A 14,230-nucleotide genomic window follows, 5' to 3' on the forward strand; every position below is an offset into this window, starting at 1 on the left:
CCTAGTAAATTCATAGGCTGAATATTGGGTCAATCTAAATAATGACAGCCTCCATAGTTAATGGGTCCAGTACAAATATGTTGGGTTACAAGGCTGGCATAATTTGCATGAAATACGTTTTTTCATCAAAACCAATATAAAATACTTCTACTAACATACAAGGACACCGACATACATCTCCTCACTTGTCTCAATATATCTCCCAACTCGACACCTCCGTTCTGCACAAGATCTGCGTCTCTCTTCCACTCTCATCACATCCTCCCATTCCCGGTTACAGCACTTTTTTCGGGCTGCACCCACTTTGTGGAATTCCCTCCCTCACACAATAAAACTTTCCTCTGGTCTTCAAACCTTCAAGCATTCTCTGAAAACCCACCTCTTCAGGTAAGCTTATAATATTCCTCAACCACCCAGCTTTCCCTATTACCACCATTTACAGTTCACACAAGACAACTACACTCTGACCAACATTTCTGTGTGACTGGATCATGCAGCCCACTAAGCACTTTTTACCTTTGCAATCTGGCTGGACCAATTTGAAATATGTAGCACTTACCCTCATCTATCAGACTGCCATTGTCCCATAGAATGTAAGCTTGTGTGCAGGGCCCTCGTAGCTCTCTCTGTCTGTCTGTATTACCCAGTATTGTTTCATTACTGTGTTTCTTCCCAATTGTACAGCGCTACGGAATATGCTGGTGCTATATAAATAAATGATGATAATGATAATGGTGATGGAGATGATATACCTGATAAAAAATGGGCTTATTATTATTGATATCATCGACCCGGATGATGACCGTTGCGGTGCTGGCGAGGCTGTGAGCACCGCCGCTAGAATTATCATCTGTGGCCGTCACGCGGAGCACGTACTCCGGCCCATGGAGCCAGGGAAGGAGGCTGGAACCAAGGCGGATCAGTCCTGTTGCGTCAATTGAAGATAGATCAAATCAATTGTCTTATATGCAGCATCAAAAAGATCTAATTTAATGCTCAAAGAACGACATCCAAACTAAAGGGTGCTTAAATTTTAATATAAATAAGATGTTGTTATAGATAAACATTAAAATAAAGCTAAATCTAACTTGATATGGTTTTTGCTTTGGGTGTAATATAGGCGCATGACCACGATGAGCCGACTTTTAGGAGGAACGCTAGAATCTGCCTAGTTCCTCCAATCAGGATTGTGCATCCCCCAGTCACTGCTATGTAAAGCTGTAATACATTCCTGACACAAAGAGCTTGCAGTCTAACAGGGGAATAATGGAATAATTGCAGCTATTCCTGGCGGTTAGAGCAGTTTATTGCATCGATCGATTTTTAAGCAGACGACGTTGGGTTGGATCAATAAACTATGTTCAGAAACTATTTACACAATCTCACAAGGCATGTAAACACTGCAGCGGAGCTGTGAGCCATTATTACCTTTCTGAGGATCAATAAGAAAATTTCCGTCTCTATTTCCTTCTGTAATTTCATAGGTTACTCTATCTCCATCGGGATCGAACGCTTGCACCGTGGCCACCAAGGTGTCAGGTGCAGCATCCTCCGACACAAATGTCCGATAGCTAGAAAACAGCACACACACATATGTATGAACACAGAGTCAATCACTTCAGCTGCTAAGAACGTCACCATAATCCACATCCATGGGTCTATGGCATGTCCTAGCTCATCTCTAATTGTATTGTACTTATGTGCAGCCAGTATCGTCCCTGCATGCAAAAAAATGGTTCATCCCAGTGCAAAATTGCACCATTTAAGCTGCTTACTGTAAATGAGGTCTTAAATGTTTTCTGTTCATGACCCTGCGTTTATAAGATTATTTCACAATCATTGCTATTATTTTTTTTCATACTACCTTATGGGTGAAAATAAGCACTTCTGTTCTCTTTAGCAAACCTGCCAGTCCGGTGCAGGATCCAGCACCTTGTTTGGAATGTTGTAGCTCCCTCTCCTTTCCTTAGCTTGAATTTATGAATCAGCCCTTGGCAGGCAGCCAGCAGTCCAGCTGCTGACACTCTGGAGCAGAGAGATGCGGATACATTTAAACCTAAATATTTCTAGCCCCCATCCCACCCCCACCTTCAGAGCTAAGCATGTTTCATTAGACTTTACATTATGACAGTATCTGTACGATCAATGCAGGCTCTACAAACAGCGAGCCTTCTGGCTGTCAATCAATTGGAATGCTAGTTTTACATCTGCCAGCCTCCTGCTATCTAGTCATTATTGTGCCACCGTAATGTGATACGTGTGTGACAGCTGCACAGTTCTACAAAGTGCAATCACGTGTATAGAATGTGTATATATATATATATATATAAATCTAAGAAACCTGGTTTAATAATTTCACTTCCAGGGGAGAGCATAGGAATCTGATGTGCTGTATGCAAATACAGCGACTCTGTTACACAGTCTGGCCGCTCAGTGTTGTTGCTCCAGGGAAGATCCGTCATGCGGCCCCTCTCCTCCTCGAGGGCTTGAATATGTGGTGACTGAAGCATATTCAGTGCATTTACATACATCACTTGCAGTTTTTGTTTGGTTATTTTTTTTTTATAGTTCTATTGCTCTAAGCACTTTCTTTTTAATGATTTTTCTGGCACCTAAAGAGTTATAGATTTTGGAGTTTGCTTTGTGGCCTTCCTTGGTGGCTGGGAATAAGGTAAATCCAGGTGTCCATATAGGGGGGATAAACTCGCAGCACAAAGGTGAATAAGGATGAAGAAAGTAAAGACACAGGTCTTAGAGTCAACCCTTAATAAATACCATTTGTGTTGATCTAGTGAAAGTCAAAACAAAACCCTGAATGTAACAGCTTCCAATAGATAGGAAATGAAAGAGATAGGTAGAAGGGTGGTGTGGTAGGGACCACTCCAGGGTTAGGGGGTGGGGGGGGGGTAGAAAGCATAGATGGGGAGGGTGAAAAAGGGGAAGGAAAAGAAGGAAAAATTTCGGATCAAGTGGTAGGGAAATTTGAATCACAGATTCTGTCAGGGATTTAACCTCACTCCAGAAGGGGATCAATTTTGGGCAATCCCACCATATGTGTAGAAATGAGCCTACGCCAGAGCATAGACGCCAACATTTGTCGGAGGAATCAGGTAAAATCTTATGGAGGCGAGTACGGACGTAATACCATCGATAGAGAAGTTTATAACGTTTTCTTTTATTCAAGCACAAATTGAACTAGAGGCGGCTTTGTCCTCTATTTCCGACCATTCCTCGTCGTCAAGTGGGTAGCCCAGGTCCCGCTCCCATGCCCCCTCGTGAGGGTCATGAGGAGGAACAGAAGGGAAGGTCAATTCGGAAAAGACAGAGGAGATGAGACCTGACGTTGATGCTCAGCGCTGACACAGTGCCTTGATGGTAGTGAGTGGACGAGAAGTAAGGCAAGATTTGACGGTACAGTGAAAGTTGCGAATTTGCAAGTATTGATAAAACTTCTGTGTAGGCAGACCAAATTTCGCTTGAATGTCGGTAAATTGGGGTGCAGGTGATGTCATTTAATAACCGTATCCCTCGAGTGTGCCAGGGGGAAAGAACGAGGCGTGGAGCAGGTCTAGAGGGAACTTTGAAGAGTTGAAAAGGGGGACTAATGGGGAGGGGTGTGAGGAAATACCATGCAGCCTGGAAGATGAGTCCCAAATAGCCAGGGAGAGGGAAACTGTGGGATGAGTCAGGGCTTTTTTGGGACGACGTACCCTTGTGAGCCACAGAATTGAAGCAGGTGTGATCAATCTCAGACCCTTGGCCTCCAGAGATACCCAGACCCTAGCAGATGTCGAACCGTCCCATAGGACACATTGAGCGAGTTGAGCCGAAAGGTAGTATCTTTTGAAGTTTGGAATACTGAGAACTCCACCTGGCGAGGACCTCTGGAGAACCCTAAGTCTTATACGTGGACGTCTGCCTGCCCAAAGAAATTTGGATGTCTCGTGTTGAAGAAATATAAATACATAAGGAGGAATGCAAATGGGAAGGGTTTGGAAAAGGTGTAATAGTTTAGGAAGGGGTTTCCTATTTATTAATAAAGGAGACATCAGTTCATGTTGGGTGATCTGGACCCAAATAGGAAGAAGAAAAAAATAGCTTGGAATATAAAATGTATCTTTAAATATAGAATATATTTTTCAGTGTTCCGAATGTTTTTTATTTTGTTTTGTTACATTTAAGTCCACTTTAATAACAAAAAGAGTCTGGTCCCCGGAATCTTATTGTACCAACAAATTAAACTGCAAATGACAAGAAAGCCTGCAGGAATGAGAATAAACTTTACCAACGGACATTAGAAGCAGACATGAGCTCTGTCTGTGCCACAACACTGCAAATCGAAAGAGACTGGGATATAAATATATATTTATTTGTGAAACTTTCATTTAATGCTCTAGATTAGGGGATGGGAACACTGATTTTGTTCCGCCACTCGACAACAAATGATAGCCCTCAGGCCACTGTCTTAGCCTAGAGTCTAACGAGCAAATCGATTCCCGTTCTGTTTCTCAAAGACATAAAACGAAGGGAAGGTTTGAACATTACACGGAAAGGTCTCTGAAGACGTAGAAGGATTTTGAATGAAAATAGGCCACCATGGTATCTTTACCAAACAGCGTCGTCCTGCGCTGACAGATCTGCGGGGGGCGGGCTGGGGATTTCGTTACCTTGCAGCAAAATACAGAGAGCTGAGCGCTAATCAAGGGGAAAAATACAAACTTGTAACTTAAAGGCACAAAGCGAAATATAAGCCCTTAATCTATGCAAAGTGACGGAGAACATTGCAGCCCGTGTGCTTGGCGGTAGAGATAAGAAGAATATATATTATAGGAGAATTGTCAGACAAAATTTAAATATATACAAATATGTACTGTATATTTCAATGAGTAATTTCTATTTTATTTTATTTTTAACTTCACTCTTTTTAAATCGAAGACATTTTATGTGGTTGGTTTTTTTTTTCCATCCTGAAAATAGGACAAAAGACCAAATTAATTCCGGACAAGTGTTTGCAAAGCAGTGATTTTAATCAACAGTTTGCAGTAAGTGTTAAGGAGGAAGGTGCCACAATCAGCTGTTAACCGACTTACACCACACAACTGTAATTTAGTTACTGCTCAAGGATCAGCTTAAAAGGGGAAATCCGCACTTTGTTTTCCCTTTCACAAAGCCTGAAAGATCAGACCGTTTTACCAGTGTACAAGAAAAAAATAAAATAAAAATCAGGATGTGGCAAGATATTAGCTTGATCTTTGGTATGGTCCCTACTATTCCCTACAACAGAAGTTGGCAGTTAGACAGGACTCAGAGAATTTTTACTTTGTTGAAACAATATTGCAGCTTTTTGCAACCATAGGGCTCTTACATTCTGGCATTTAAACGCTAGGCATTTGCACACGTAACCGATATGCATCTGATATGCGACTCACACGTAGTTAATTTGCACTGGATTTGTTTGCTTTTCCCATTCAATTCAATAGCCCATTCTGTTCAGTGGGGTTTGCAGTGTGTGCAATTCCAAACAACATCCTTTTCTTCTAATACTTCAGGAAATAAAGCTAAAAATCCAAACAAAATATTTGTCGTGGAATGACTGAACTGAATTGACTGAGAGTCCCCTTGACTGCTCAGCCAATCACAAATGGTTTTTCTATGCTAGCTGCAAAGCAATGGGCTGGCAGTGAGTCCCGGGACTCCCTTTGATGATCTAAGATCAACAAATATTTATTGAATCTCTATTGTTATGGGTCAAAAAACAATTAATGATATACAGCACCATTTAAGTCAATTTCCATTCTACCAATGGCCAATTCATTTCAATGGAGTTTTAATATGCAACACACCAACCCATTGGGATGAATGGGCCATTAGAATGAGCTGGCCAATGATATGAATGGACAAAATACACCACAATACTGATGTAAACGATCGTGTTGGGTATGTACATAATGCACTCCCAAAGACATGAATGGACTTTTTCCCGTGTGGTGTCATACTCTAAGGGCACAGAGAAAAAAGCAAGAAATGTAGCAGCGCAAACACGGGCTGGTGCATATATGGACACATAGAACAATAATCTTACATGTGTTTGCATGTTTTGCACTTATGTTAAATACGCAAGTCAAACGCACATTTAATCACCAGTGGGTCTGAGCCCTTAGTGTTACAGGAAAACGAAAATTGTTTTTCAACCATAAGATAGCAGAAGAAAAATAAAAATATTTGTAGGTCATCTTATTTTCAATTGGGGAATAAAATTTATAGCATAACGCCACCCAAAACAAAATCATTTTGGGTGGAGCCTTTTTGTTTTAATTGAAATTGCATGAAAGTGAACTAAGAGTAAATCTGTGCATTTTTTTTTTCTAAACACCATGAAATACTTTGTGCTTCCTGATTTGACATCAATCCACCTTACAAAAATAGCAAAAAGCATTCACATAGTATTCATAATAATTAAAAAGAATTCACATTTAAAATCTACAAACGATAATGCATTTTTTTTTTTTGCTAGTTTGCTTTGTCTTGAATGAAATACATACTATGTGTAGGAATAATATGCCCATTTTAAAACTAGACATCTTACACCATCAAATGTGGGTACCCCAGAGTTTATTAAAGCAGGGATGGGGTAGATAAGGCATTATAATCCCCCTTCCCCCATCTTCTTTTCTGGGATCCTTAATGTTTTACGTAGAGTAGGGTATTATTGCCTGGTGATCACAAAATAACTTCTAAAGGGGCCATATCACTTGAAGGGTATCCCTGAGTGTATTGAGGCCAGGATGGTGGGCAGATCCACCCCAGTCCTTGAACTACTTAATGATTTGTCTAGTGTAGGGAATTTCGGGAGCCATACGATTTGAAAAGGGAACATGCTCTTTCAAATGAGAGTGTCCCTAAGCCTCTAGGATGGGGAGGGGGGTGCCTGTATTCTACGTGATGTCATAACCCACTGGCGTAGTTATATCTTTACACGCAAACTGCCACACCCCAACTGGCAGGAAATGCCCGTGGTGGGGGGGGGGGGGGGTGGCAGATATAATTTTAACAATTTTCAACCTGGTGTAGAAGTAGCACTCGTACTTTTCAGGTATATGTGCAGGGCGAGTAGGTGGTTAATAGGTCATTTCATTTGTCAAAGAAAAAGAAGGGTTAACATCCCAGAAGGGCAAATAAAATGATAAATAATTGAGTTGCAGAATTGACAAAAGAATGGAGGCTTTAGGATAAAGCAGATGACAGTTATATCCCCCCCCCCTCCCTTTATATAAATCAATGTCTCAAAAGACAAAAAAAAAATGACTGACATTGTTTGGGAAAACTCAGGGGCCTCGTCGTTCACGTTGGAAACCCGAATCCTGACTGTGGCCGTCCCCGTGTTGGATGGCTCTCCGCGGTCTATTGCCAGGATGATGAACTCGTACAGATGGTTTGGCCTCTCGTAATCCAGGCCCCTCTCTGAGCTAATGGCGCCCTGCGCAGAGATGCTGAAGTCAGGGCTGAGAGTGAAGAATGAGAAATCTCCGTTCACACCGGAGTCACAGTCGGCGGCTGTCACTGGTGAGAGAGAGATAAAAAGGAAATAATTGCTTAAGCAGAAGGACAATTAGCGGACGTGATACATCGATACACCATGTTATTAAAGGGGGAAATGACTGGTAGTTTAAAGCCAAGATAATTATACCATTGTTGTTTGCCTCATATATGCTGCTTGTAGCTGCTGCATGTCAGTCCCAATCTAGGTTATCCCTAGTAACCGTTTCATGGCTTCAAAGAATAATACAGTATTTATACAGTTCACCAGGAGCGTAAGAAATGGGGGTGCTGTTGCTCAGGGCACTTACCCAAATGTTGCTATTTGGCCCCTCAAGGGCACATCATAAATTAATAAAGCACTGATTGGAATCCAGACAGATAGTACAGCTGATTGAAACCCCCTCCAGCTTGTGCCAAATGGTTTTCTGGATACCCAACAATTCTGCTATTGATTGAGGAGTACCTGCCTTGAAAAGCTGTTTCCAGTTAAGACTGAACCCATTTAAAACAGAAAAACAAAAATGATTCAATACAGACTGTAGGATTGGCTGGACGGTGAAGTTTGGCGCAAGTTGGTCAGCTTAACATATATTGCAATATATGAAACGAACATTCCCTGCAGCTTCAAGTGCAGAGGACCATATTTTTCCTGTTTGTAATATGTGGTCTTTGCTCACGGACAGTGTAGGGAGGAGAGAGAACTGTACAGAGCTCAAACCAGTCTCCTGCTCTAACCCCTGAAATTTGTGTGTAGTAAGTGGTGTGAGATCCCTGCTGCTGTGTGACCTGTCTACTGACACAGTGCAGGGAGGAGAGAGAACTGTACAGAGCTCAAACCATTCTCCTGCTCTATCCCTGACATTTGTGTGTAGTAAGTGGTGTGAGATCCCTGCTGCTGTGTGATCTGTCTACTGACACAGTGCAGGGAGGAGAGAGAACTGTACAGAGCACAAACCAATCTCCTGCTCTATCCCTGACATTAGTGTGTAGTAAGTAGTGTGAGATCCCTGCTGCTGAGTGACCTGTCTAATGACAGTGCAGGGAGGAGAGAGAACTGTACAGAGCACAAACTGTTTCCCTGCTCTGACCTTTGAGCATCACGGCATAGTAAGTGGTGTGAGATCCCTGCTGCTGTGTTACCTGTCTACTGACAGTGCAGGGAGGAGAGAGAACTGTACAGAGCACAAACCAGTCTCCTGCTCTATCCCTGAAATTAGTGTGTAGTAAGTGGTGTGATATCCCTGCTGCTGTGTGATCTGTCTACTGACACAGTGCAGGGAGGAGAGAGAACTGTACAGAGCACAAACCAATCTCCTGCTCTATCCCTGACATTAGTGTGTAGTAAGTGTTGTGAGATCCCTGCTGCTGTGTTACCTGTCTACTGACACAGTGCAGGGAGGAGAGAGAACTGTACAGAGCACAAACCAGTCTCTTGCTCTATCCCTGACATTAGTGTGTAGTAAGTGGTGTGAGATCCCTGCTGCTGTGTGACCTGTCTACTGACACAGTGCAGGGGGGAGAGAGAACTGTACAGAGCACAAACCAGTCTCTTGCTCTATCCCTGACATTAGTGTGTAGTAAGTGGTGTGAGATCCCTGCTGCTGTTTTACCTGTCTACTGACACAGTGCAGGGAGGAGAGAGAACTGTACAGAGCGCAAACTGTTTCCCTGCTCTGACCCTTGAACATCACAGCATAGTAAGTGGTGTGAGATCCCTGCTTTCGTAGAAGGTCCATAATTCATACAATGACATTTTTAATAACATCTTGTCGGCAAACATAAGTATTTATAACCTGTGTAATTCCCTTCTAATACAGCAACCTTGCAGTACTTGTCTGGAGAGACTGCATTATATAAACAACTGCAGTTATGGTTTCCTATCATCCCGCTGAACAGTTTATAAGTGGGGAAATTTATCGCACTTCAGCGATATGACCAGAAGATACTAACCTTGCAAGAGAGAGGTTGCCACCGGCACTGTCTCCAAGACGCCTTCTCTGCTATAGATTGTCTGCTGAAATTCTGGGGTGCAATCATTTATGTCCGTAATCACCACCACAACCTGCGAGACATTTCCATTAAACACATAAGGGTTTCAGCAGAGTGCTATAAAACGGACACTAATATCTTGATATAAAAATGATTCAGTGTGCATCTGCCTCTTGCACACAGAGTAATAAAACCTCCGTTCACACATCAGCATTATGCCTGGGTCATAAACTTGTCCCTTTTATACATGTGCAGTACATGCCAACGGTTGTAACCTACGTCCTACAGCCGACTTAACCATCACCATACCGAGCCTGAATTAGATATCTCCAGAAACACTGAGCACATTATTACGGGGTGAATGGAAGGGTTTGGGGGGTAAACAGATTTTTTTGTGAATTTTTCAGTGGACACATCTGAATGTTGGAGAATCACGAGTTCAAATCTGTATAACATGGAACGTGACCTGGGGGTAAATGTATCAAGCTGAGAGTTTTTTCCGGCGGGTTTGAAAAACCAATCAGATTCTAGTTATCATTTATTTAGTACATTCTACAAATTGACAGCTAGAATCTGATTGGTTGCTATAGGCAACATCTCCACTTTTCAAACTGCCGGAAAACTCCTAGCTTGATACATTTACCCCCTGGTATCAGATCCTGCCACACGGAATGTCCTGGGTCCAAAAAGAATTCCCGTTTACAAACACATAAGATGGGCACTTACCTCCACAGTGCTGTTTAGCGGCAGTGGGTATTCACTTGCTCTGACCAGCAGCAGAAAACCATCTGGTTCCGTCTCAAAATCCACAGCCCGGGTCAATGTGATCTCCCCACTCACATGGTCAACACGGAATAAATTGCGTGGGTTGGTGACCAAACTGTACCTTAAGGATCGGTTCTGATGAGACATCGCGGACACCGTCAGGATGCTAGAAAATAGAAGACGTGTTCAGAAGTCATGGAACCCAAACAAATATATTTCAGCTTGTTTCATGTCTTAATAAACATCCCACTTGCTAGACAAATGTGGTATAGATAGATGATGTGTTTTCTAGAGGAGTCTTTGTAATAAAGTTAATTCCATTTTAACCACCTACCGACCACCTGTCATACATCATTGCTATTGGCTGTACCAGATTCTGTTTGCACAGAAAACTATCAGTGTCATCTCCTTGCTCACCACTAGGGGGCATTTAAGGAAACTGGTGCACAAGCCAAAGGTGCGGTATCCCATAGCAACCAGACATTTTCTTTCAAGAGAAAATAAATGACAGTAACAATCTAATTGGTTGCCAGAAGTTACAGCACCACATTGGCAGTTACCTGTACATTAGTTTTCATAAATGTCCACTAATACCTCCACTTGCGTCCAATAGCGTTTCAGAATATGATTCAGAAACCCACCCCATCCCCAATTTTTCAGCAATTACCATTTCTAATTTTAGACAAACAGTGTAATGATGTTATCAAAATATGATTGGGTCAATAAGCAGATGAACACTTAGGTGCTCACTCCGAGAAGGCCCCTTTCCCCCCGGCCAGGGCCATCTTAACAGCATTAAAGGCCCCCAGGCAAAGCAGTGCACTGAGGCCCTACCTACACAGGAGATGGCACAGTACAAAATTACTTTGAATTATTTATTATTAATCAAGTGTACAACACAAACATTTGCGAAATTTCTTTCCAGAGAATTGCTTTATAATAACAGCTGATACTGAAATGATTAGCCCCCCCTAAACATTTTAATAAAGAGGGTTTGAAGGTTCTGAATAAATCTCCCGGAATGATATACTGAAAAGTTGGCAAGCCGATAGGGCCCCTATGCTCGTCGACAGGCTGGGCAACTGCCCAGTACACCCATGCATTAATACGGCTCTGCCCCAGGCAAACCCCAGTAATGACAGACACCGGGCCCAGCTAGAAGACCACCCCCCCCCCCTCCTCATGATCACGATCAGCTGATATAGTATTATAACGCACAGCACAAAGATTCAGAACTTGTCCTATATTAGCCCGGATCAGCAAAACAAGAGATTGTTATAAAATATTAATTTAAAACTTTTTTCTTTTTACAATTTAGATTTGCTTTTTTATTAGTAGAAAGCCATGATTATAGTTAACTTGTGCACTCTATATAAACAAACACACACACACACACACACACACACACACACACACACACACACTTCTGATCTAGAGCAATACCCCCAAATGCATCAAACACAGTGAAGCAATCTGTGGCTGAACAACAAGTTCCAGCATGCTTGTACTTGTAGTTCTCCCACAGCAGAGGAGCCGTAGGTTCCTTTAGCAGGCTTAGAATCTCATTCATCACCAGTTCAACTTTTCATTTCTAAACCAGAGTTTTACACCACAGTTAAAATAAAATATAATAATAAAAAAAACACCATAAAAACAAAATTTGTTGGATTTAGAAGAAAATTATAATTGTTAGATTAGAGGCGTGTCAATAGACAGTCAGGGCTTACCAACGGGTCATGTTTTCGGGATTTATTTAATTATGCACAGGAGTTGATCTATTTGGCTGGGTCAGTAATGACAGAAATCCAGAAAACATGTCCTGTTGGTAGCCCTTAAAGCCCTCTGCTTTAGATAACTTACATATGTCCTGGTGGGGTATTCTCTGGAACATACACCATGTAGGAGCTGTTCATAAACTGTGGTGGTCTGTCACCGGCAATCACCGACACTATAACCGGGGAACTTTTCTTTCCGAGTTTATCAGACGCCTGCACAGTAAGCAGATATTCCGTATCCTCCTCTAAACTCTGGCCCGTGGTTTGTATCCAACCGGTGCTTCGGTCAACCGTGAACCGATCTCTTCCACCTGGATCAACAATGTAACACCAACAACTTTAACCAGGCTCCAAAATAATGAAACTCTTGTGAATTGTATGAACCAACTTAACTTTTACTCCCTAAACTATTCTTAAGGAAATTCTGTTCCTGAAACTAATTCTTACACAGTTTTCTGAATGAGCTATATAGAGTTTTATCCCTTCTTCTGCCCATCGAAACCAAAAATCTCTCCACCATTATATTTACCAGTTAAAATAAGTTGGTCGGTAAAGAAAAAAAAGTCACAATACAAAAAAATAAAGCAAAAAATAAATTAAAAACGGTAAAATAGTAACGCAAAAACAGCATAAAATAGTCTCTCTGCAAGTTGGCCTATATGATGAACGAAGACGTGTGAATAACTACAATTACTCTAACCGCTGTCTGTCATGTCTTATTGCCCTAGTGTAAATTTGACAACTCACCCCAAAGGCTTAAAGATAATACAAATGCAAAATAAATACTAAATCTCATCCTACACAACAATGTACAGCTGCAGTACCAAGGAAGAGCATAAAAATCTAATTTTCTACTGAAATTTCTCCCATATTTAGATTAATATGAGGCCGACATAGTTATTACAGATTTATATCGCTCTTTACCTTCCAATAGGAAATACTCCACTTCTCCGTTCACACCCTCATCTTTGTCCGTGGCTTGTAACTTGTACACAGACGTTCCAGCAGTGGCAGAAGGGGAGACAGTGGCCAACACGGGTGTCTGCATCGTCCACTGTGGGGATTCATCGTTAACATCGGTGACCGTGATTTGTAAATGTACCAGGTACCAATCCTTCCCTAAAAAGACCCAAAAAAACACAAAAGGCTGTGACTTGGTTGACTGTTTGCACTCAGACGCAATGCAACATTGTATCACTACGGACATGTCATATTACATGGTCTCACGATTAAAGAGTCTGTAGTAACAGGGCAGTTTCTAGAAAAACTGGGGTGAAGCCTGAAAACGACCCCCCAATGCTTAAAACGTTGTGGTACCCATCTCAAGATACCAGCCTGTGCCCCTGGCACAGACAGACTCATCAATTTAATAATCCATACATAGCAATAATGACCTGCTGGCATGTCCTGGCTGCCTATGTTCTGTGCTTCTTTTACTCCTATCATTCCCCTAAGAACCATTACCTTATGAACAGTCAATATTACCCCATATAAACACACAGATCACATAGGGACACTTGTAGTGGGGCCACGGGCTTCTCCAGATGGGGTTTTGAGCACTGAGTGATGCCCCCGCCAGTATCGGCCTTATTAAGCCTCCTTACTCTGAATGCATCATGTTTGCTTTTTAGCTAATAAATTACTTTTTAATTTACTTCATTGTAAAGCATTTCATCTTCCATAAACCCTGGCTCCTGGAAACTGCAGCTGCCGGCAGATTTAGCCATTGACATTAATTGAATTTGCACATGAATTTCATATGTCAACAATTGATACATTTACCTACAGCATCTGTGTGTGGGCTGGTGATTCAGTGCTTTACACGGATTGTTACTTTCAATAATCAAAATGCAATGATCAAAGTGGTTTTTTCATTATTGTTTCTTGAGAAGGAAGTCTGTCAATTCACTAAGTCGTGAGGTAGACAGTGACATCACAGAGAATGCAGCCTATCCATTCACTAGGAGCCAGTGATATCACCGAGAATGTAACCAATCCATTCACTAGGAGCCAGTGACATCATCGAGAATTCAGCCTATCCAGTCACTAGGAGCCAGTGATATCACAGAGAATGCAACCAATCCATTCACTAGGAGCCAGTGACATCACCAAGAATGCAGCCTATCCAGTCACTAGGAGCCAGTGACATCACCGAGAGTGCA

At 41.9% G+C, this 14,230-nt stretch overlaps 1 protein-coding gene across 1 annotated transcript in view; it reads right to left on the reverse strand.

Moving 5' to 3' along the window:
* LOC142104529 (neural-cadherin-like) overlaps positions 1-14,230 on the reverse strand; it is a 90,648-nt gene that overhangs the window by 60,632 nt on the left and 15,786 nt on the right. The window contains exons 2-8 of the mRNA XM_075189249.1: positions 12,993-13,187; positions 12,154-12,379; positions 10,255-10,459; positions 9,490-9,601; positions 7,311-7,560; positions 1,429-1,571; positions 753-925 (exon numbers count right to left, since the gene is read on the reverse strand). Coding sequence (XP_075045350.1) covers positions 753-925; positions 1,429-1,571; positions 7,311-7,560; positions 9,490-9,601; positions 10,255-10,459; positions 12,154-12,379; positions 12,993-13,187 — 1,304 coding nt within the window. The remainder of the gene's footprint in view (positions 1-752; positions 926-1,428; positions 1,572-7,310; positions 7,561-9,489; positions 9,602-10,254; positions 10,460-12,153; positions 12,380-12,992; positions 13,188-14,230) is intronic.

The sequence above is a fragment of the Mixophyes fleayi genome, chromosome 10 (genome assembly GCF_038048845.1).
Source record: "Mixophyes fleayi isolate aMixFle1 chromosome 10, aMixFle1.hap1, whole genome shotgun sequence".
NCBI lineage: Eukaryota > Metazoa > Chordata > Amphibia > Anura > Limnodynastidae > Mixophyes > Mixophyes fleayi.